General features: G+C 40.7%; 1 protein-coding gene across 1 annotated transcript in view; it reads left to right on the top strand.

The window, feature by feature from the left end:
* The window catches only part of LOC124864884 (transmembrane protein 104-like), a 70447-nt gene extending 50084 nt beyond the window's left edge, over window positions 1-20363 (top strand). The window contains exons 9-10 of the mRNA XM_047359845.1: window positions 5028-5121; window positions 17451-20363. Coding sequence (XP_047215801.1) covers window positions 5028-5121; window positions 17451-18214 — 858 coding nt within the window. The 3' untranslated portion in view covers window positions 18215-20363. The remainder of the gene's footprint in view (window positions 1-5027; window positions 5122-17450) is intronic.
* Window positions 20364-21831: the final 1468 nt, after the last annotated feature.

The following is a 21831-nucleotide window of genomic DNA, read 5'->3' on the forward strand; positions in this document are numbered from 1 at the left end:
CACTAATATATGGTGAAGAGCTCTAAATAGCTGCTTTATCGCATACTGTGAACATGAGCATTTACAGTCTGTGTGTTTGTTAATACATGATTAGTCCTACAAATCCCCCTCTGTGGGCTTCATTTGAGTCTCTCAGACTCAGCTGTGTCTGCAGTTCACTGAAGTGTGTGATTACAGCCAGCCTGTTGTCTTCTGAAAGGGAGAAATGGGTGATATCGTTTTTTCAAAGAACGTATCTGTTGTAAAAATTGAAATGCCCATAGTTGAAGAGTGAGCTGCTGCAGAGGATAAAAGCTCGCGTTGTTGGCTGAGAGCAGGGGGTGGGGGCATAATTAATTCAGGCCACTTTTCTCCTCACAGAAAATGTCTTTGTTTATTGCAAAATTTATTAAACTAAGCATGAAATGTAAGCAGCTTCTGTGCTTAGGAGGCAGAAAGCGAAGAGAAAATCTGGACGTCTGCAAACAAACGAGTTAGATTAAATCACTAAAGCAGTCTAAGCAAAGTATTAAATGAATAAATGCATTATATTCAGCCGTCCTTCGATTTGTCTACATTATGAATTTCTTGATACGCATCTTGTTTCGAGAAGATTTCTTTTTTCATTGACAGACTTGTTTAGAACTCAGGCAGGTACAGTAATCTGAAATGAAGGCTAATTTGTGTTTTTAAAAGGTTTATGTAGCACACAGTTGATATAACACAGCATCTCCTCTGAATCTGGTACGTCATGGATGCGTTGAGTCGTTTTCCACACCAGCTAACCCAACTAAAACGTTCATGTAAAGCTGGCTGCAGGCATAGAGACAGGTATCACATGCAGACATACTTTCATCCTTTTTCTTTTACAACATAAGACTTGAAAACAAAATGATCTGATGCTGCATTTAAATCAGACACATCCTGGTTGCCTTTACTTTAATAGAAACCAGGACAGAACTGGACCTGTTGGTTCTGTAACATAGTATTTCTAGTTTTAACAACAATCAGAGAGGTTGCAACAGTTAAATTACCCAGTTACTGTATCCCTATTAAAGTTTATTTGTATTAACTGAATATGCTTGCAGCCATTTACAGGTAAATTTGTAGGCTAATTTTAAAGCAAAATATCAGCAGGAATGTGATTCTAATTAAATCTGCTGTTAACAGCTGTTGTTTTCTAATAAAGCCAAACTTTTACTCCAAAAACAAACAATTTCATTTTATTTATGTTTTATTTTACAATTAAGTTGTGCCTTTCTTGTATATGATAATAAACATCTGTTAATTTAAAGTTCATGTTGATTTTATCTCTTTTTATCTTTTGTAATTTTAGCTTAAACAATTCAAATGCATGAACCAACTCTGCTGAGAGTCTGATTGTAAAGACATAAAAACAGAGGTTAGAATCTTGTGTCTTAATCACATCTCAATTCCTGCCACCAATGATTATTTACATTCTATTGTTTTTATTTCCATTAATTCAGAGTTTATTTGAGCAAATATTAGGTGGAGAAAGTGTTGTTTGGACTGGAGATTGCAAAGCTCACTGAGAAGAAATTGTAATTCAGTTGTTTAATTCATTATAAACCCAGTTTAGTTAAGTGTCCCTAGATTATATTGTTTCATAGTTATATTTACAAGTCCTTAAAAATAATCCATCTGTTAAGAAATTCAATAAAAAAGCCTGTTATTAAAATTGGTCTTCAGTTTATGTGCCCTTTTAGGATCAACAGTTTCTACTCAGCCTGGAAAAGTCTGTAATTTGACTACAAGTCTGGAAGAATATAGAAAAATAAAGTAGATTGTAGAGACATGTTTGGATTTCCATATTTAATTTCCCTCCATCCATCCATCCCTCCATCCATCCATCCATCCCTCCATCCATCCATCCATCCATCCATCCCTCCATCCATCCATCCCTCCATCCATCCATCCCTCCATCCATCCATCCATCCCTCCATCCATCCATCCATCCATCCATCCATCCATCCATCCATCCATCCCAGTCAGAAATTACAGAAATCTGGAAGATATGGATTTTTGACACAATAAACACAAAGGAACACTTTATAAACCCACAACATAAAACCATGCATTTTGTAAGTTAAATACCGTGTCTGTCATGTTTCTTATTAAATATGAAAAAACGTGTAAAATCTGACATATATTTAAAATTAGACCACATTGCAGATTACAGTCTTCTTTGGATGGAAAGTAAAGGTGCGTAGCTGCAGTTGACTACACAGAGACGTATTTATGACTAAAACACTTCTGTCAACCGGCCTGGTGTTCAGATCAGTTTCTTGTCTGCCTTCAGACACATCTCTCTTCATAATGGTTCATTCATTACCTTCAATAGGTTCTACAGATTTATGCTTTGTCTCAGATTGAGCTGCGACAGCACTCTGCCAGGACGGCAGCAGGTTATATTTCAAGATTTAGACACACTTTACTATTTTTAGGTGATTTAACTTAGTCTTTTTTCTTTTTCTACCTTATAACTGTGCAGATATCTACATGTTTCTGATCGTTTTAGCCCAAGTCAGCCATGATCTACAGGCTAAAATAGTCCATACTGGTTTGAAGTGTCTTGTTTATTATTATCTGTCTTTCAAAGGACGTGACCCTGGAAACCTACTAGATTCAGTGTTAAATTGCTGTCTTTATGTCTGTGCTCTGCTGTCTCTTACATGTCAGCCACTGAACTGGAGTCTTTCTGTGTCCTCAGAGAGACCTGTGTGTATGTTTGTGTGTGTCTGTGTCCTCCATGAAACCCGGCAGGCTGCTTTTCAGATGAAATGGTCCACAATGGTGCCTCTGAGATCACATGCTGCTCACGCTGCCCAGGCGGACCTGGAGACATGAATGGATGGATGGAGGGATGCAGGGAAGAAGTGGATGAGTGGAAGTGAAGGGAACTGATGGGGCTGAAGTTAAAAAACTGAGCTTCTGGGACGCCTTAAAAATACATAAAATCACATATTAACACTAAGTCAAGACTGTGGCGTAACGAAGAAAGATCAGCTAGAATACGAATGGTCTTTATAGGGTTTTGGTGAAGTTTTATGGGCTGTATTTTAAAACAATGCTCTGATCACTGCTTTGCTGAGAGTTTATCGATGTTTGGACCAGATACTGTTTGTTTGTATCCATGATGCTGGACCTGCTTGCACCAGAGAGACTTTATCATGGAGAGTTTGAGGCAGGATCGCAGACTGAATGTTCATTGAGTTATAGTCCAGCATCCCTTCGCAGGCTGGAAAACTGTGAAATTAGATTTTTAGGGATTTTCCAGGTCTGAAGAGGTTTGGGAAGAAAAAGAGTAAAGAAAATTATTAGGATTTCCAGACAGTATTCCCCATCTCATTGTCTAAATGTTGTCATTCCTTCCATCCTTCCTTGTGTCCTTTTTTTCTTGTATACATCTTTGTGTTCAACCTTTCCTTCTTCCATTTACTCCTACTTCTTTCCTTCCTTGTGTCCATCCTCCCTTCTCTTTGTCCTTCCTTGTTTTTCCTTCTTTCCTTCCTACCGCATGTCTGACCTCTTTTTCGTCTTCTCTTCTTCTTTGTGTCGTTTTGTATTTCCTTCTTTCGGTGCTTCCTTCCATCACCGTGTCCTTCTCTCTTCCGTTCCTTCTCTATTCTTTTTGTTTCCTGAATCTCGTATTTATTTTTGTGCAAACCAATCCGGGAGGTCTCCAAAGTGCCTTCTAAAGTCATTGACAGGCTATTTACAGACATGGACGCAGTGTCTGGCTTCCTTCGTATACAGGTGAAAAAAATGCCTGCAGCAAAATCTCCGTCTGATAAAAATCTGTTTTTAATTTAAAGTCATTTATTGGAGGATGGTAAAAAAGAAATCATTGTTTTTAACAAAAAATCTATGGTGTTGCAGCTGTTCGCACCCCTGCTGTTAATACTTTATACAACCAGCAGGACAGCACTTGGTCTTCTCTTCAAGCATTCACTGGTTGAAGCCTGTAGACAGATCTTTGACCATCCCAGAGTCCTGGGTCCTCTCTGATGCATCTCCTCTGTTCAGCAGCCCACAGGTTCTCTGTAGGCTTCAGGTCTGAAGACTGAGATGCTAATGGAAGCTCATTGGTTTTGTGTCTGCTGAAACATTTTGTTTTGACTTGCTCATTTTCAGTTTTGCCGTAAATAAGAGTTTAGGAATCAATGCACTCTATAAAAAAAAAAACATCCTTAACATTCTTCTCATAGCGGGTGGTGGCATAATCTCTGTGTCCCTTCATATTTATTCCCCAGGAAAACAGGAAGTCATGGGTCACAGAATATAAGTTCCTGGAAACTCTCGCCAACTTAGAGTATAATTAAAAACTCAACTTCAACTACAATCATTTTAAATGGATTTCTGGGGGCGCAGGAAACAGATGATTTTCTTTTGAAACATTTTCTAAAGATTTTTTGATCAATCCCAGTAATTAATGTACACAAAATAAGTTATTTTTCCACACTTTGAGATTATGCTGCTTTAATAAAAGATTTATTTCATTTGTATGCTTTTGCACATCTTTACTGGCGGTGCCAATAGTTTTGTCCATAAAATGTTACCATGTCCATAAATTTATAGATATTTGTCTGTCTCAGCATTGACTTTTGTTGCTGTTTGATGTGCAAAAATTCTGTTTCTGTTGAGCTGTATGTAACGCTTAAGTACAACCTCACACATTACTAGAAACTTCAATTAATGTTCGTTCTGCCACCTCAGAAACAGTTAAACAAAGATTAGAGGGATCTCGGCTGCAGCTTTATGCAGAACAGTTCATATTCATGCCTTGTAAATCAAACTCTCCCACTGATTAGCTCTGACATTTATGGCATTATTCATAGTGGCTGACATTTTACTGCTTCTTCTTCTTCAGCCCTCAGTGAGGCAAGTTTCATACTTTAACGCTGCTTTTATGTGGCTCTGACTTTGATCTCTGAAGGAGTTAAAAACTCATTTCTTTTTGTTTGGTTCTGTGTGTGTCGCATGCATGGAAAAAAACTAACTTATTTTGTCCTTTTCTGTTCCTGCAGAGCGTGTTCACTCTTCTGTTGGGGCCTTTCACCTTCTTCAGCGCCCAGAAGACCAAATATCTTCAGATTCTCACCTCACTCATGCGTTGGATTGGTAAGAGGAAGCCACATGTCAGAGGTTTTTCTTTTACATACAACATGTATAGTCATGATGAGAGGTATAAAGGCATTAAAAGAGCAGTTTCTTCAGAAGCGGTCTGTGAAGGACCAAGTCTATCTCTATGGCTTACGTATGAACTAAGATGAAGGCGCGGTCTACCCTGGAATATGTGAATTTACCCTTTACACTGAGGTTCACAGCGCAGTGCATTCATTCACACTTCTGAAGCAGCAGAACAATATTTTCTGTTCGTTTGTTCTTCACACATTTAAATCAAACTACTAGAAATGTCATGAAACATGGCCAATTATCAACAAGTCATATCAAAACCCCAAAGATGTGCAAAGATCATCAGCAGGACAAAGAGACTGAAAACATTTGAATAGTGTTCCTGCAGAGTCATCCAGCCTTTAGAAATAAAGGCTCAACCTTCATGTGTTTTAGCAAAATGGCGTCAGAACATAACGGCAGCTTTCGGGAACCCATTTAACCCGTCTCGTACCAGAACAGACTCAGCATCCTGAGCATTATTCTTCATGGTTGACTGAAACGAATGACAGGCACATTCCTATAATAGATCATATTATATTGATGAAATTAAGCAGGAATCTTTGTTCATATTTGAAGAGAATTTGTTTTTATAAAGCAGGGTTTCTTTACCATCATTTTAAAAACTTGTTCACCTTTATTTTCTGTGGAAGAAACCTGACAGAGTTCAGAGCATTGAACCACATTCATTTCTTAAATTTGATTTGAATGCAATACAAGTTGCTTTTAGGATCACTTTGTCAAAATTTTCACATAAATCTAATGATTAGATACGTTTTAGTTATTAAAAATGTGAAAACATTCATGAAATAAGTGGGAAAAATATACAACAGACCTTCTAGGGTCTTACATGTGTCCCACAGCTCAGGTTTGGGCAAAGACGGGTCAGCAGCAGAATAATACCAAACACAGCAGCAGTTTTACAACTTAATGGCTGTAGTAAATGAATCAAGGTGTTACAACGGCCCGGTCCACTTCAGCCTGATTGAAACGCTGTTGTAGAATCTTCAGGAAAAAGCTGGGCCAGGATTTGTTCAGGCTGAGGGAGTCGGACAGAAGAGTTACTGTTGCTAGAGGTGGTTCTAGTATAGACTTGTAACATCTCAGGTTCTCATTTGAAAATACGTCTGGGACCAGAGGTTTTTTTTCATTTTCAACAAATATTTAAAACTTTTGAACCAAAAATAATCTTTGCTTTCCTGCTTGGCTCTACCCCCCCCTTCTGGCTCATCACACCTGTTTTCCATTTTATCATCTCTCTCTGCCTTTGCCTTTGTGGCCGCTGTGGTCAGGTCCGTCCATCATGGTTCGGTTCTGCTCTGTGTCTTTGATTCCCATCTCCTCTCATTCCTCTGCCTGACAGGCTCGACAGGCCATCAGAAGCTTGATTGGACCGTCACTCTCGGGGCGACGGGTGAAAATAAACCGTCCATCCAGGACCTGCTGTTAAAATCACAACACCGCAGAGTCCCTGCTCTGCCGCACATAAACAACAGAGTAGCATCCATTCACTGTCCACTGTTTGTCTGGCTGGATAGCGGCAGGGTTTTAGCTGCACCTTTCACTCTGCATGCTCTGAGTAATTGATTGTGGTGTCACTTTACAGCATGGTCTTTGCAGCTCAGGCTAACGATTCAAAATGACTCGGCTGGAAAGCTTTGTTTTCTTCATGCGTTGCAACAACATCAGAGGAGGGAAAGCTGAGATAAAATATAAGCTAGAATGGCTCAAATGTGGTGCCTGCTACAGCATGTTTACTTATATTGATGACTGTAGTATAATGCCTGTTTTAGAGAAGATGTAGTGACAACTTGACAGTAAAATGATGTAGTTTGTCGGAACATTTTCATAGTTTCCAATTCTTTGTTTTTGAAACAAGTTATCACGACGTTGTCACCAAGATTATTACGACTATCAATTTTCCCTCATCAAACAGGTACATAAGGTAAATAAGCTTCTTAGAGCAGAGTGAAAACTCTATGCAGTCAGCCAGTTAATATTTCAACTAATGATATCATTTTTAAGACTGTTGCTTAAAGATATTATAAATGAACGTGATCTAGGTAATGTTGGCAGTTTTTAGGTGACCTGAGGTGGAAGACAAACTGCAGCTCTCTGCAAGGTGATTATTAGTATCATTCCACTCATCCTTCACTGACTGATTCCAGCATTTCCACCAGAGAACAAGCAGAGTAGGAGGTGTTTCCACAACATTTCAAGCTCGGTAAGCAGGCGCCGGATGCAGCGAGAGCAGCTAACACACCTCAACCATATGGTTGATATAAACAGAGCGGAGTCGTTTGGATGCCAAGATTCAAATTTAATTATAATAGAGATTGTATCCTTCCTTCCTTCCTTCCTTCCCTTCCATCCCTCCCTTCCTTCCTTCCTTCCATCCCTCCCTTCCTTCCGTCCTTCCTTCCTTCTTTCCTTCCATCCCTCCCTTCCTTCCGTCCTTCCTTTCTCGTTCCCTCCCTTCCTTCCTTCCTTCCATCCCTCCCTTCCTTCCGTCCTTCCTTTCTCGTTCCCTCCCTCCATCCCTCCCTTCCTTCCTGGCTTCCTTCCTTCCGTCCTACCTTCCTTCCTTAATTCCTCTCTCGTTTCCTTCCTTTGTTCCTCCCTCCTGTCCTTCCTTCCTTCTGGTTACATCCTTCCTTACTGTCTTCCATAAACACAGGGGAATGGCCCCTTCTGCTTGGAAGAAGTGGAGATGTTTCGACTTTGGTAAAGCTGGGAATCTGAGTCCTTGTGATCAGTGTTTAGATGTGTTGGCTGTGCTCTGAGAAGGTAAACGAACTGATGGCCTACTTTGTAAATTAAATCTTTAATCTTGACCAGTGGCCTCGGTCCTCTTCTGTCTCAGGTTGTGAGTGTTTGTTTTTAGTGCAGAGGAGGAGTGAACAGACACAGCGAGTTATAGACTGCTGGCATATTTCTGCAGCACCAACTCCTCCAGGATGAGGAAACATTATTTAGTCCCATTTTCAGGTAACTGCAGTTACTCTTCTGTTCTCAGAGGAACAGAAAAGCAAAGAATGTGTTATACATATATTGTTGTGGTTGTTACATTAGTCTCTGTCGTTCATCCGTCATTACTTATGTTAGTTGTTTGGGATCAACTCTGACAAACTGTCTTCTGGCTCCATCTTCATCCTGTATCAGTGGTGTTACTTCATCCCCTTTTTGTAGGTTTGCTGTTTTACAAACGAACAGAAATAAATTAATTGCATAAAAGTTTAAACATTGTTTGCATGTCTTTGGGTAAAATAAGTATTTGATCTCCAAGCAGAACATGAGTTTGACCTTGGGGAAAAAACATTGGTTGACATGCATGGTCACCAGATTTCTAGACATCTCAGGAAGGGTTTTGGTCCTCTCCTCTGAACAGCAACTTTCCAAATTCTTTAGGTTTCTTTGCTGCAACTTGGCAACTTAAAGCTTCAGCTTCGTTTGAGGATTTTCTGTAGGATCGAGGTCTGCAGCCTGGCTCAGGAACTCCACAATCTTAATGTTGAAGCCAGTCTTTGGTTGCCTCAGTTGTATGCCTTGTCTCTGTCACAATGGAAGACCCATCCAGAACTTGTCTGCAGTGTACATGGCTGTGGATATTGGCCAATTGAATTTGTACTGTATTCTTTACAGAAAAAAGGCCCACAGCATAACATTTCCACCTCCGTGCTTGACTCTGTGTCCTCCTCTTCCTCATCCAAACAGTGGATTAAATTACTGTCAAAGTACTTGATTTTGGTCTCTTCTAACCACAGCACTTTCACCCAGACCTTCTCTGTATTATTTCGATGTTCACTGGAAAACTTAAAACAGGGAGGAACATGCGGCCTCTATAGAAAGCAACGTGGCACTGTATTTCATCGAGTTTGATTGATGGTCGTTTTTTCAATTCTTTCATTCCCCAGTAACCCACCAGCAGTTGTCACCTTCTCATCAAGCTTCTTGCTTGTGGTCTTGTAGACCATTCCAGTCTTGTATAACTCTACTACCTTGTCTCTGACGTCCTTTAAAGCTTTTTTTAAATTTGCTCTCAGTTGTGTAGAAGTTAAAATGCAAGAAACTGATTCTTTTCTCTCATCTCAGTGCATCTGCTCCGGCTTTAATCAGTGTAAAGCTTGCAGCTGTTATTGATGTTGCTAAGGCTAAACTGAAGGTTTTCAGTGTTGACTATAAATGTTGATTAAGAAAATATGTTTGATAAGTTAGAAATATTAAAGACACGTTTTTAAGATTACATCAGAGTTAAAACAAGACTTTTTAGTTTCTGTATCTTTAAATATAAACCAAACTCTCTAGGAGCAAAAGCTCATTCATACCATCCATCTAATGTGCTTAGTTTACTACAATATAGGATGGAGAGATTGGAAACTGCCCGCAGGCATGTTAACAGCTACATGGTGGCATTTTAGAAGAATAAGGAAGGGAGACGTTGTTTATGAAGGTCAGGGGGACTCTGGTGGTTTGTTCAATTGGGATTTTAGCAGGCAGCTCACAGGGCGACAGTGAAATATGAGGCATTCTTAATAAACTGTGCTGCAGAATCACAGTTCAGAGGTGCTGAAAATTACGTTTAAAACACATATATTGAGAAACAGGACTTTAGTGTCAGACTCTGCGTGCCAGGACACTGGACCTGCTTGTAAAGCAGCATTTTTTCACTGTTTTTGGTTCATTTTAGTAAATTCAGGCAGATTACCTCTTGTTGGATGGTGAAATTATACAGTAAACCAATAGTGCAGTGGTAGAATTAATTATTTTTATAAACCAATTAAGGCATCCATCATTAATAACACCTGCTAGGTGTGCAACACTCCGCATATTTGTACCAAACCATCACAGTACACACCTCCTAGCTAAACTCAAACAACCAAATCGAATGTCATCCATAGGCAATCACCACTCTGATCCACATAAGGACACTAAAATGCTTTTTCTTTTTGGTTTTTTTTGTTCAGAGGACTGAAAGGAAATGGGCAGATAAGGCTTCTCTCTCACACCAAACTATTCCATAAATGATTAGGTATTAATGATATGAGGTTTAAGCCCCACCTGCTTGTTTTGAAGCATGCAGAGTTTAGGTTTCCAGTGACACAACAGCAGTGGAGAGTGAGACACTTAATGAACAATGTGTCATATAGCCGGTGTTTGATGTTTATTTCTTTTCAATGCCAGCTTTATTAGGTAAACCTTGCCTAAACCGGGCTAGACCGCCTTTTTCATTCAGAACATTCAGACTTAATCCAACAAATTATGTGTAAAGCATCTCTCAGGTTTTTTGGTCCATATTAACATGATGGCATCGGGTGGTTGCTGCAGATTTGTTGGTTGTCCATCCATGATGTGAATCTCCCACTCCACCACATCCCAAAGGAGCTCTGGTGGGTTGAACTCTGGTGGTCAGTGGAGTACAGAGAATGGGCAGCGGGCACATGAAGAAGGTGTTTAATGTGTCCAAACTGGACTATTTCTTCTAGGTGTTTGTTTGCCAATAATTACATTTTTTGAAGAATTTGCTGATTGCGCTGTCAGAGATCACTGAAGGTGTTACGAGGCAGTGTAGACACTTATGACCCAGTCTATCACCAGAATCAGCTTCAGAAACCTGTGAGCTTCAGAGCTGACTGGTTTTATTTGATAATGTTCTACTGCGGTGAGAAATGGAGAAATCTTGGTTAGAACTGGGCAAAGAGCTGCACTTCTAGCCGCCAGTGAGATTATCCAAGAGTGCTCAAGGAGATGCTGAAGGAGTGTCAGTCTTTAATTAATGATGAGATGATGGTCATACCCTAAAACCACTGGAGGGAAGGGTGTATAAGCTATCAGACGTGGTGGGGAAACAGAGCAGCAGTATCAGAACTTAGCAGATGCATAAGACGGTGTTTAAAATCTTGTTTTATGAACATGCTTGTTTTTCTAACTGATGTCTGGTTTAAGAGTCTAAGCTCTGGATTTTGTGAGACCTTCTGTCTTGCAGCCTCTCCAGTTTGTTGCTCATGAGATGGATGGTCTCTCACTCAGCTGCTTTATAAGCATGAAAGAAGTCCAGGATTCCCATCCATTCTGAGAAAGAAGCTGGCCATCTTTTTTGTCTTTGGAGATAGTCAGTGACTCTTTGTGTTTTGTGGCAGAGAAAATAGAGCTGTACGAGTCTCCTCCAGGGTGTCGTTAAGTTGAAGCATTCCTCACAAGGTCATTGACGGTTCTATTCAGGTGATCTAAATCACGTTTTGTGAGATGGACGGGGTCAAGTTACAGGGACATGATTTGTGGACGTCTTACAGCTCTTCAATTTACCTGCCTATTTTCACTGCATGCCAAACAAAGAAGAAAGTACTGTCGGGGGACTGTGAAAGTGCACCTCATCACCATATCCTGACAGATTTCTGCAGATGTAAAAGCTGATTCAGTCTGAATGAATGAGTCCGAGGAAGAATGGGCTACTCTGCCCGGTTTTAACGAACTTTTCTGTGGTTTGCAGAACATTGCATTCCGATGTATTTACACCAGAAAACTTGCCATTGAAATCTGAGGTTGATTAGTTGCTGGTTTTAAAATAATTTGCTCTAATTACTGAAAAATGGGTTTAAATGCTACATAGGCTGATGTGTTATTAATCTCTGAGGATACAACAGATTTATATGTTGATGCTGTCTGTTGATCATTTGGAGCTGTAAAGGTGATCAATCCTAATATTTTTTATTTCATGACTGCATGGTGCCTGAGCATCTAGATTCCAGATTTATGGCCTTAGGTGCAGTGAGCGTGATAAAATCATCTCAGGAAGATGTGATTTACTCTCATCGTAGCGTTATGGAGCTGCGAGTCTGACAAATGAGCACGTTATCAAAACCCATGACAAGCTGTGAACTTAGATTTTCTCGCCCCTTTAAGCAACTTTCAGTTTCTTTAAACAATTTTAAATAAAATCTACACCACCAGTGAAAGGTTTTAGTTACACTTTCTCACTTAATGAGTCTCTTTATTTTCACGACTATTTACATTGTAGATTCTCACCAAAGGCAACAGAAATATGAATGAACACATGGAATTATGTAGTAAACAAAAAGTGTAAAATAACTCTGAACATTTTTATATTTTAGATTCTTCCAAACAGCCTCCCTTTGCTCTGATGACTGCTTTGCTCTCTTAACGTTCTCTCCATGAGCTTCATGAGGTGGTCGCCTGAGATGGTTTCCAGAGAGTCTTGAAAGAACCTCCCAGAGGTTCATTGAGAGACAGACACAGGTTAATATTTCAGTCATCACAGCAAAGGGCGTCTACTTTTTTATTTATTTATTTATTTGTTTTTTAAGATATTTTTTCGGCACTAGTGGCCTTTATTTTGACAGGTAGACAGGAAAGGGGGTAGAGAGAGGGGGAGACATTTAGTAAATGTCGCTGGGTCCGGGACTCGAACCCGTGACAACCGCCTCAAGGACTGTAGCCTCCGTACAAGGTCGCGCGCTTAACCCCTACACCATCAGCACCGTCCCCCGGGGTGGCTACTTCAAGGAATCTAAAATATAAAACATATTCAAAGTTATTTTAAAATGTTTCTTTGTTACATAAATCCATACGTGTTCATTCACAGCTTTGATGCCTTCAGTGAGAATCTACGTACAATGGAAATAGTCATAAACATAAAGAAAACCATTAAATGAGAAAGTCGTTCTAAAACTGTTGACCGATAGTGTACATATCAGCCTCCACCTAGAATCAAAATGTTTGAACGGTCGGTGTAATTTAGATTTTTCTGTTTGATCACATTCTGAATATTCTGAATATCAACTTTCTTTCACATCACATTTCTTTCTCATAGCCTCAATATTAGAATCTTAATCTTGGCCAACCTAAAGATGGGGATTTAAGAAATGCAATAACACCCAGCTCCCCCGAGGCACTCCTAATTAAAAGCTCAGTTCCCTTACGCTTCCTGTGAATACCTCAGTGTTAAAGATGAAGAAGAAAAGCTTCCTTCCTCCTGTCCTGTATCGTTATCTTGCTCTCTGTTGTACACACAACCCCAATTCCAACGAAGTCGGGTTGTTATGTAAAATGTAAATAAAAACAGAATACAGTGATTTACAAATCATGTTCAACCTACATGCAATTGAGTCCGTTACAAAGACAAGATATTTAACGTTCATGCTGATAAACTTTATAGTTTTTTGCAAATATTCACTCATTTTTAATTTGATATTTGCAACACGTTCCAGCAAAGCTGGGCCAGGGGCAACAAAAGTCTGGGGAAGTTAAGGAAAGCTCTAAAAACGCCTGTTTGGATCAGGTGAACTGAAAACAGGTCATGATTGGGTAGAAAAAGAGCAACCCAGAAAGCTAAGTGGTTCACAAGCAAAGATGGAGCGAGGTTAACCACTTTGTGAACAACTGAGTGAGCAAATGGTTCAAGGGAATAAGAACAACATTCCTCAATGAACAACTTCAAGAATTTAGGGATTTCATCATCTACAGTCCATAATATCCTCAAAAGATTAAGAGAATCTGGAGAAATCTCTGCACATAAGCAGCAAAGCTGAAAGCCAACATTGAATTCCCGTGACCTTCGACCCCTTGGGAAGGACTGTATTAATAACAGACACCATTCTGTAACAGATATCACCACGTTTACTCAGGAACACTTCAGAACCATTGTGAGTTAACAGTTCTTCACTACGTCTACAAGTTAAAACTCTACCATGCAAAACCAAAGCTACATATCAACAACAACCAGGAACGGCGCCAGATTTTCTGGACCAGAGCTCATCTGAGGTGGACCGAAGCAAAGTGGGAAACTGAGCTGTGGTCTGACAAGTCCACATTTCAGATTGTTTCTAGAAATCATAGACGTCGTGTCCTTCGGGCCAAAGAGGAAAAGGACCGTCTGGATTGTTATCAGAGCAAAGTTCAAAAGCCAGCAGCTTTGATAGTATGGGTGTGTGTTGGTGCCCATGGCATCATGGGTAACTGGCACATCTGTGAAGGCACCATTAATGCTGAAAGGTACATCAAGGTTTTGAAGCAACATCTGCTGCTGTCCAAACAATGACTTCTTCAGGGACGCCCTGCTTATTTCAGCAAGACAATGCCAAGCCACATTCTGCACGTGTTCCAACAGCGTGGCTTCGTAATAAAGAGTTCTGGTTCTAGATCTTCCTGCAGTCCAGACCTGTCTCCCATTGAAAATGTGTGGCGCATTATGAAGAGCTAAGAGACCCAGGACTGTTGAGCAACTGTTCATCAAACAGGAGTGTTAAAAGGAAAGGTGATGTAACCCAGTGGTGAACATGACCCTGTCCCAGCTGTGTTGAAACATGTTGCAAGAATAAGATTTATCATAACATTTAGCGGTTTGAACATTAAATATCTTGTTTTTGTTGTGGATTCAGTTGGATAGAGGTTGAACAGGATTAGCAGATCATTGTATTCTGTTTTTATTTAGGTTTTACACAACGTCCCAACTTCAATGGAATTGGGTTTCTAGATTAAAAACTGGATTAGAGGAACAAACGGATGACAAGAGTTGTAAAAAAACGGTTGAAAGTGGCTTCAACAAAAGACTGCAACGTCTTTTGGTTTATCAAGACAAGAAGTGGTTTTATGCCTGCAGACAATATAACAAAGAGACTTTTTGTCCTTGAAAGCTGGTCTGTTGCCCACCATCCTGACCTCAGTCTAATAAGAGAGTTAACGTTTAAATTGGGAGTAGCAAAGCTTTCCCTACACCCTGAGATTACATTGGATGGAAGCCAGAGATGCATTAAATATTGAACAATAACACAGCAGGTTTTCCATACTGTGAAAGTGCTGAATTCAAGAAAAGTTGGCAGCAAGGCTGAAGATTGGCGTTACCTCCTTTATTTCAATATTTATTTATGAAAAATGAAACATGTTTTCTAAAGCCTCCAAATCATTGTTCATTCTTATTTATTAAAAAACTTTGAAAGTGAAGCTTCTTTAGTGTCAGATTAGGTAAAAATATTGACCTTCTGATTTTGAAACGGCTTTTCATCATATATATATATATATATATATATACAATGAAACTGAAACACCTGGTTTTAGACCACAATAATTTATTAGTATGGTGTAGGGCCTCCTTTTGCGGCCAATACAGCATCAATTCATCTTGGGAATGACATATACAAGTCCTGCACAGTGGTCAGAGGGATTTTAAGCCATTCTTCTTGCAGGATAGTGGCCAGGTCACTACGTGATACTGGTGGAGGAAAACGTTTCCTGACTCACTCCTCCAAAACACCCCAAAGTGGCTCAATAATATTTAGATCTGGTGACTGTGCAGGCCATGGGAGATGTTCAACTTCACTTTCATGTTCATCAAACCAATCTTTCACCAGTCTTGCTGTGTGTATTGGTGCATTGTCATCCTGATACACGGCACTACCTTCAGGATACAATGTTTGAACCATTGGATGCACATGGTCCTCAAGAATGGTTCGGTAGTCCTTGGCAGTGACGCGCCCATCTAGCACAAGTATTGGGCCAAGGGAATGCCATGATATGGCAGCCCAAACCATCACTGATCCACCCCCATGCTTCACTCTGGGCATGCAACAGTCTGGGTGGTACGCTTCTTTGGGGCTTCTCCACACCGTAACTCTCCCGGATGTGGGGAAAACAGTAAAGGTGGACTCATCAGAGAACAATACATGTTTCACATTGTCCACAGCCCAAGATTTGCGCTCCTTGCACCATTGAAACCGAAGTTTGGCATTGGCATGAGTGATCAAAGGTTTGGCTATAGCAGCCCGGCCGTGTATATTGACCCTGTGGAGCTCCTGACGGACAGTTCTGGTGGAAACAGGAGAGTTGAGGTGCACATTTAATTCTGCCGTGATTTGGGCAGCCGTGGTTTTATGTTTTTTGGATACAATCCAGGTTAGCACCTGAACATCCCTTTCAGACAGCTTCCTCTTGCGTCTACAGTTAATCCTGTTGGATGTAGTTCGTCCTTCTTGGTGGTATGCTGACATTACCATGGATACCGTGGCTCTTGATACATCACAAAGACTTGCTGTCTTGGTCACAGATGCGCCAGCAAGACGTGCACCAACAATTTGTCCTCTTTTGAACTCTGGTATGTCACCCATAATGTTGTGTGCATTTCAATATTTTGAGCAAAACTGTGCTCTTACCCTGCTAATTGAACCTTCACACTCTGCTCTTACTGGTGCAATGTGCAATCAATGAAGACTGGTTACCAGGCTGGTCCAATTTAGCCATGAAACCTCCCACATTAAAATGACAGATGTTTCAGTTTCATTCTCCAACCCCTGTATATGTATGCAAACAAGCATTAGAAGAAGTGATGGAAGAGCAATAAAATATGGAAGTTGTGAATTCGGCTTATAGACGTCGTGTTGTTCTGGTTAAATATTGCCCCTTTTCCGTCGGCTCGGTTTAGGCCGGCTCCACTCAGGTTAAATGATGCCGTCAGCTTATTTCCGACTTGTTTATCTGTTCAGTGTTAAAAGCATCGGAGCGTCCTGGCTGGTTTTATTTATAGCAGATGGGGTTCCTATATGTGCTTGTAGTTGTTTGTTGGTTTGATTTGGCTGAGTTATGAGAAAAAAATCTTTATTTTGGGGTCTTTAGTGGTTGGATTGATTTGTTCCTCTTCTTCCCTTTGTATTTGTATGTCAGTTGCAACTCCCACAAGTTAAACAGGCTACAACCATAAAACCCAACCAAATAAAAAAATAAAATATATATATATATATTTTATTTTGAATGAAGAACATTCTCAGAATTGCTCGTTAAAATGTAAAAAAAACGTAAAAAACATACTTTTTTGCAGTGCTTTTTTTTCCATTTAAATTTTTGACGGCTTATTCAAAAACTAAAGGAGAACAAAACAGAAGCCGAAGTATAGTATACCAGTATAAGTATAGAACTATACTATAAAAATTGACAGTCCATAGAGCACTACGGACTGTCGGTTTTTAGGTGATGATACGCAGCTGCAGTTTTTCTAATCATCCAGAAGGTGGCAGTGTTTGTGTTTCACATCCAGCTCGTGTGCCACTCGGTGTCCTGCAGCCTGGAGTCATTGACCACCTTGTGTCAGGATGAATACGAGGATTTTGTGGAATAAGGAGTTTATAGTTTCATCCTGCATTTACCAGTAGTAGCCACAGACGGCGCTGTTCAGCACGTGTTTTCAGTCTCGGTTGTTTGAAGCTTCACAGCTGTGTGATTAACCTTCAAGCAGGATCTACTCTGTTTAATTTCTTTGTTTGTTTTTGCAGCTTTCACCATGATGATCATATTGGCTCTGATCCGAATTGCCAAAGGAACCGGAGAGGGACACCCTCCTGTCGCCAACCTCTCCGGGGTGCCCAACCTGTTCGGAGTGTGCGTATATTCCTTCATGTGCCAACATTCCCTGCCCTCCCTGGTGACGCCCATCTCGGATAAGAAACGAGTCGGAGCTCTGGTTCTGGCGGACTACGTTCTGATCCTGGGCTTCTACGCCCTCCTCTCGTTTACAGCCATCTTCTGCTTCGACAGCTCGCTGCTGCACGACATGTACACCCTGAACTTCACCGACAACTGCAACGTGTTGGGCATTTCGGTGCTGCGTTACTTCCTGGGCTTGTTCCCAGTTTTTACCATCAGCACCAACTTCCCTATCATTGCCGTTACTCTCCGGAACAACTGGAAGACACTCTTCCACCGGGATGGCGGCACCTACCCATGGGTGGTGGACCGGGTCGTGTTTCCCCTCATAACCCTGGTGCCGCCGATCGTGGTGGCCTTCTGCACGCACAACTTGGAGTCCCTGGTAGGCATCACCGGGTCCTACGCAGGGACAGGGATCCAGTACATCATCCCGGCATGCCTGGTGTTTTTCTCCAGGCGCCACCTGGAGCCGGTGATAGGCAGAGACGCCGTCAACAAGCACCAGTCTCCTTTCCGCCACGCCTTCTGGGTGTGGTTTGTCTTGGTGTGGGCGGCCTCCTGCCTCATATTTGTCACAGCCAACATTATCCTGACTGAGACTAAGAAATGAAAACTGTGTTTATGGAAATCTGCGACTGTTTGGCCAGTTTCTTCGTTCTCGAGGCCTTACCTGCTGCTGGATGGACTGTGTGCCTTTTTTTACCTGACTTTAGTTGCCTAAAATAAACGCAATCAATATTAACTTATGAAATTTGCTAAAAGGGACCAAATGTTTTTTTCCTGATAAGTTCTGGATGTGTGCATGACAGTGATCAAAGGGACATTATTAAAGGTATCTTTAAACATCAAACAGCTAAACGTTTAAGCTTTTCACACCGTTTCCCAGAAATATCTTCCTTCCTTTCTGCAACTCTTGGATGCATACCTTCTCTGACATCCCAGAATCAGATAGATGGCTTGTTACCAGGCCTCTACAGAGGTGAATGATGCTGATGAGGTATGTCAGGTTTGTTAGAGCAGGGATGCATCTAAAAGTTGCAGGACCGTAGCTCTCGAGGTCTGGACTTGATCTAAAGCAACGGTTGAGCTGTCCAAACACTTCAGATCATAGAGGAACGTGTGTTTAATGGTGAAGTTTCAACCTCTTACCTCTAACTTCTGTTGTTGCTATTACAGGTAATAGGAAGAGGCACAAATGTCCCACTCCCTCTCTAGAAAAGCTGTCAAACAAACACGTTGGAGATTCAACAGATCTGTGGGATGAAGCTACAGAAACATATTTCTTACTTTTAATAACCTTCACTAAAATCCCAACTCAGAAAAGGGAATCTGCCGGAGCTTTCCTGCAGAATAGTCCAATAAAACTATATCAAAGCAACAGAAGGAGCAAAGAAAAACTGCCTGTCACAGAACCGCTGCACGACTCCGTAATGAGATTGGAGGATGGGAAGAAGAATGATCATTCTCCGATGTATTTCCCTCCCTCAGCAGGTGGTGTGAGGGCAATGTTCCCGTCCTCCATGTGAACAGTGAAGCTGACGGAGATGCTCCCATCCCTGTCTGGAAAAGTCTGACATGTTGACACGAAAATGTGCAGGAAGCCTGTTATAAATAACTTAAAAATAAGAGTTTATTCCAGTAGAGCAGGATTATAGCAGTTTTCTTTAAAAACATCTAATGTCAGGGTAGATAAATAAGGAAATAACCTCCAGGTACAGTGTGGTGAAGGACTTTGTTGGTTGTTGTGGTTTTGATTATAACTATGAAAGGAAACGGACCAGCAGAGGAGAAGTTACCGAACCAGAAACCTTTTTGAGTCTGCTTCCTCTTTACATGGCATGTTATTAATTGTTAATAAGAGGAAAAAAGATGCTAGCTCCAATCAGATGATAACCAGCACAGTTTACACACTATTTTATTTATTTTTAGTTGGCTATCTTTTCCTTTTTGACAAGCAGCAGGTCTCCTGCTCAGAATGTTCACAGCAAACACAAAGTTCTGCTAATTGTAATAGATTTCTATGTTCCTGCTAAACAATAATGTAATGATTTGTCCTTTTTAGATCATCGTCTTCCTGAACGTGGCTCCAGCTGCAGAGATTTTCTTTGCACTGTGTTATTTTACGGCAGCATTTGGCTGTATAGGTAGCAACGCAGGTGATTAAAACTTTCCTTTGGAAGGTAATGTGCTGCAACTGGAGTGTTTTAAGGCTCTGCAGCTGATTTCTGCTCCCGTGTGGAAGCGTTGGTGACACCTGGGGGGCGCTGTTGGAGGTCAATCTACTCTTGCTTTGTTTAGACCTCTACTACAGGTGATCAGTCATCAGAGCTCTGCGGTGGACCTGCAGCTTCTCAGCTTATTTCCATCTGCAGCAACGTGTCTGAATGAGGAAAACAAACACTTGAACCTGAGTTGGATATTTGTGGGCTTTTCTCTGCTCAGAAACATCTAAAACTATAGGAATCAGTGTGAATTATTTTCATTTTGTTTGCTGTATATTTTTCTTTGATTTTGATCATTTCTTTAGAAATCAAATGTTGACGATCTGTGTGGTGCCAGAAACGTTTATGATCCTTTTTTTTTTTTCTATTTCTCTTCGTTTTATAGTTTAAATGTGGTTTCTGTTTTTATTTTTTTTACTTTTGTGTCATTTTTATTTGTGTATCTGAAATTTGGTTCTTTCTTCTCTATGGATGTTTACAGCTTTTTGTTATCCCGTTTCTCAAGCGAACAAAAATAAAATTTGTCTGAAATCATAATGTGAAGCTTGAACACTGGAGGAGACATCTGTTTGTTGAGGCACCCTGTGAAGGCTGTAGAAGGTGAATTCATATTTTATCAGATAAAGTTCAGCTTTCTGTGGCCTGTTTGAACTTTAAAAGGTGTTCCTACTGTAAGGTGCGGCTGAATTTTAAGCTTCAGAAAACATTGATTTCTGGATGCAACAAAGGAAAGGATGAAACCAACTTGTTCTGAACATCCAGGGAGCCCGCATGGACACCAGCCTCGCCTCCTGCCTCATCATGCAATTCATCTTGGACTCCGTCATGTGGAAAATAGGGTTTAATGGAGCTCAGACCATCTGCTTTTCCTTTTCATGGCTGGAAATCATCTCAGTAACCGTCCCTGTGGTCACCTGTAAGAGCTTCAGGCAAAAGTTCAACACAAGCTTGAATTTAGTGAAAAAGCCTCAGCTTTACCCTGACAAACATTTGCTTTTTATCGTCTTGTTAGAAGTTCTGTAACAACTCAGTAAATCATGTCTGAGTGAATTAAAGTGGAGGAAACAGATGGCAGCTGTCTCCTTATATTCAGAAACAAACATCACCTGAGAGGCAGACACAACAGCAACCTGCTGCAGGAGCTCCGATCCTCCTCTGAGATCCAGACGTCCCTTTAGATGTGGTGACGAGGCTCGTTTTGTGATTACATGAGGTACGAAGCCCTTAAACGCAGCATTGGGAATTTCTTTATTCTCCTAACAAAAATTCCCACTCTGGCTGTTTTCCAAACCAAACAAATTCCCCACATGCTTTTACAGCCATGAATGTCTGAGTCGTGGCCACTGACTGAGTGAATGGATCAGTCTCTGCTGCTGATTCAGTCCCAGAACATTCTGGTGTTCAGCAATGCTTCAACACATTTTCAGATTCCTGCCTGCCAGCGACCTCTCTGCCAGTAATTGGCATCCTTTTTTTTTTCTAAATCTCTTGTTCACCTCAATCTTCCTAGAAGCACCTAGTTGGTGTTTCTTTTTTATTTATAGGTGCGATTGCTGTTTTTATTATCCAACCAAAGCTCCCCCTCTGAATTTCAATCCCAGCAGAGACGCTCCAGCATAATTTAATTTACCTTCTGGCCTTTTTATGTATGTAGGTGGTGTCTGGATGTTTTGGGGCAGAGCTTTAATTGGAAAAGCTTAATTTATTCATAGCTGGATTGTTTATGGGATTTAGGAGCACCGCTTCACGACTGCAAATATTTAATCACCTGGAGGGAAATTTAGGATCCTTTTTTTTAATCAGGTGGCTTCATCAGAACTAATCAGAACTTAAACTGTGGTTCTGGTTGCAGAGAACAGGAGCTGAAACTAACCCAGATTCATAGCAGGTGCAAAGTCATTAGTGAAGCTAATTTAGTTCAGTTTCAAATTGTTTTTTGAGAACTGATTATAGATTCTGAGTGGGGTCCAGGCCCAGAACTTTGATGTTCTGATCTTTGACCCAC

Source organism: Girardinichthys multiradiatus, chromosome Y, assembly GCF_021462225.1.
Source record: "Girardinichthys multiradiatus isolate DD_20200921_A chromosome Y, DD_fGirMul_XY1, whole genome shotgun sequence".
In the NCBI taxonomy this organism is placed as follows: Eukaryota; Metazoa; Chordata; class Actinopteri; order Cyprinodontiformes; family Goodeidae; genus Girardinichthys; species Girardinichthys multiradiatus.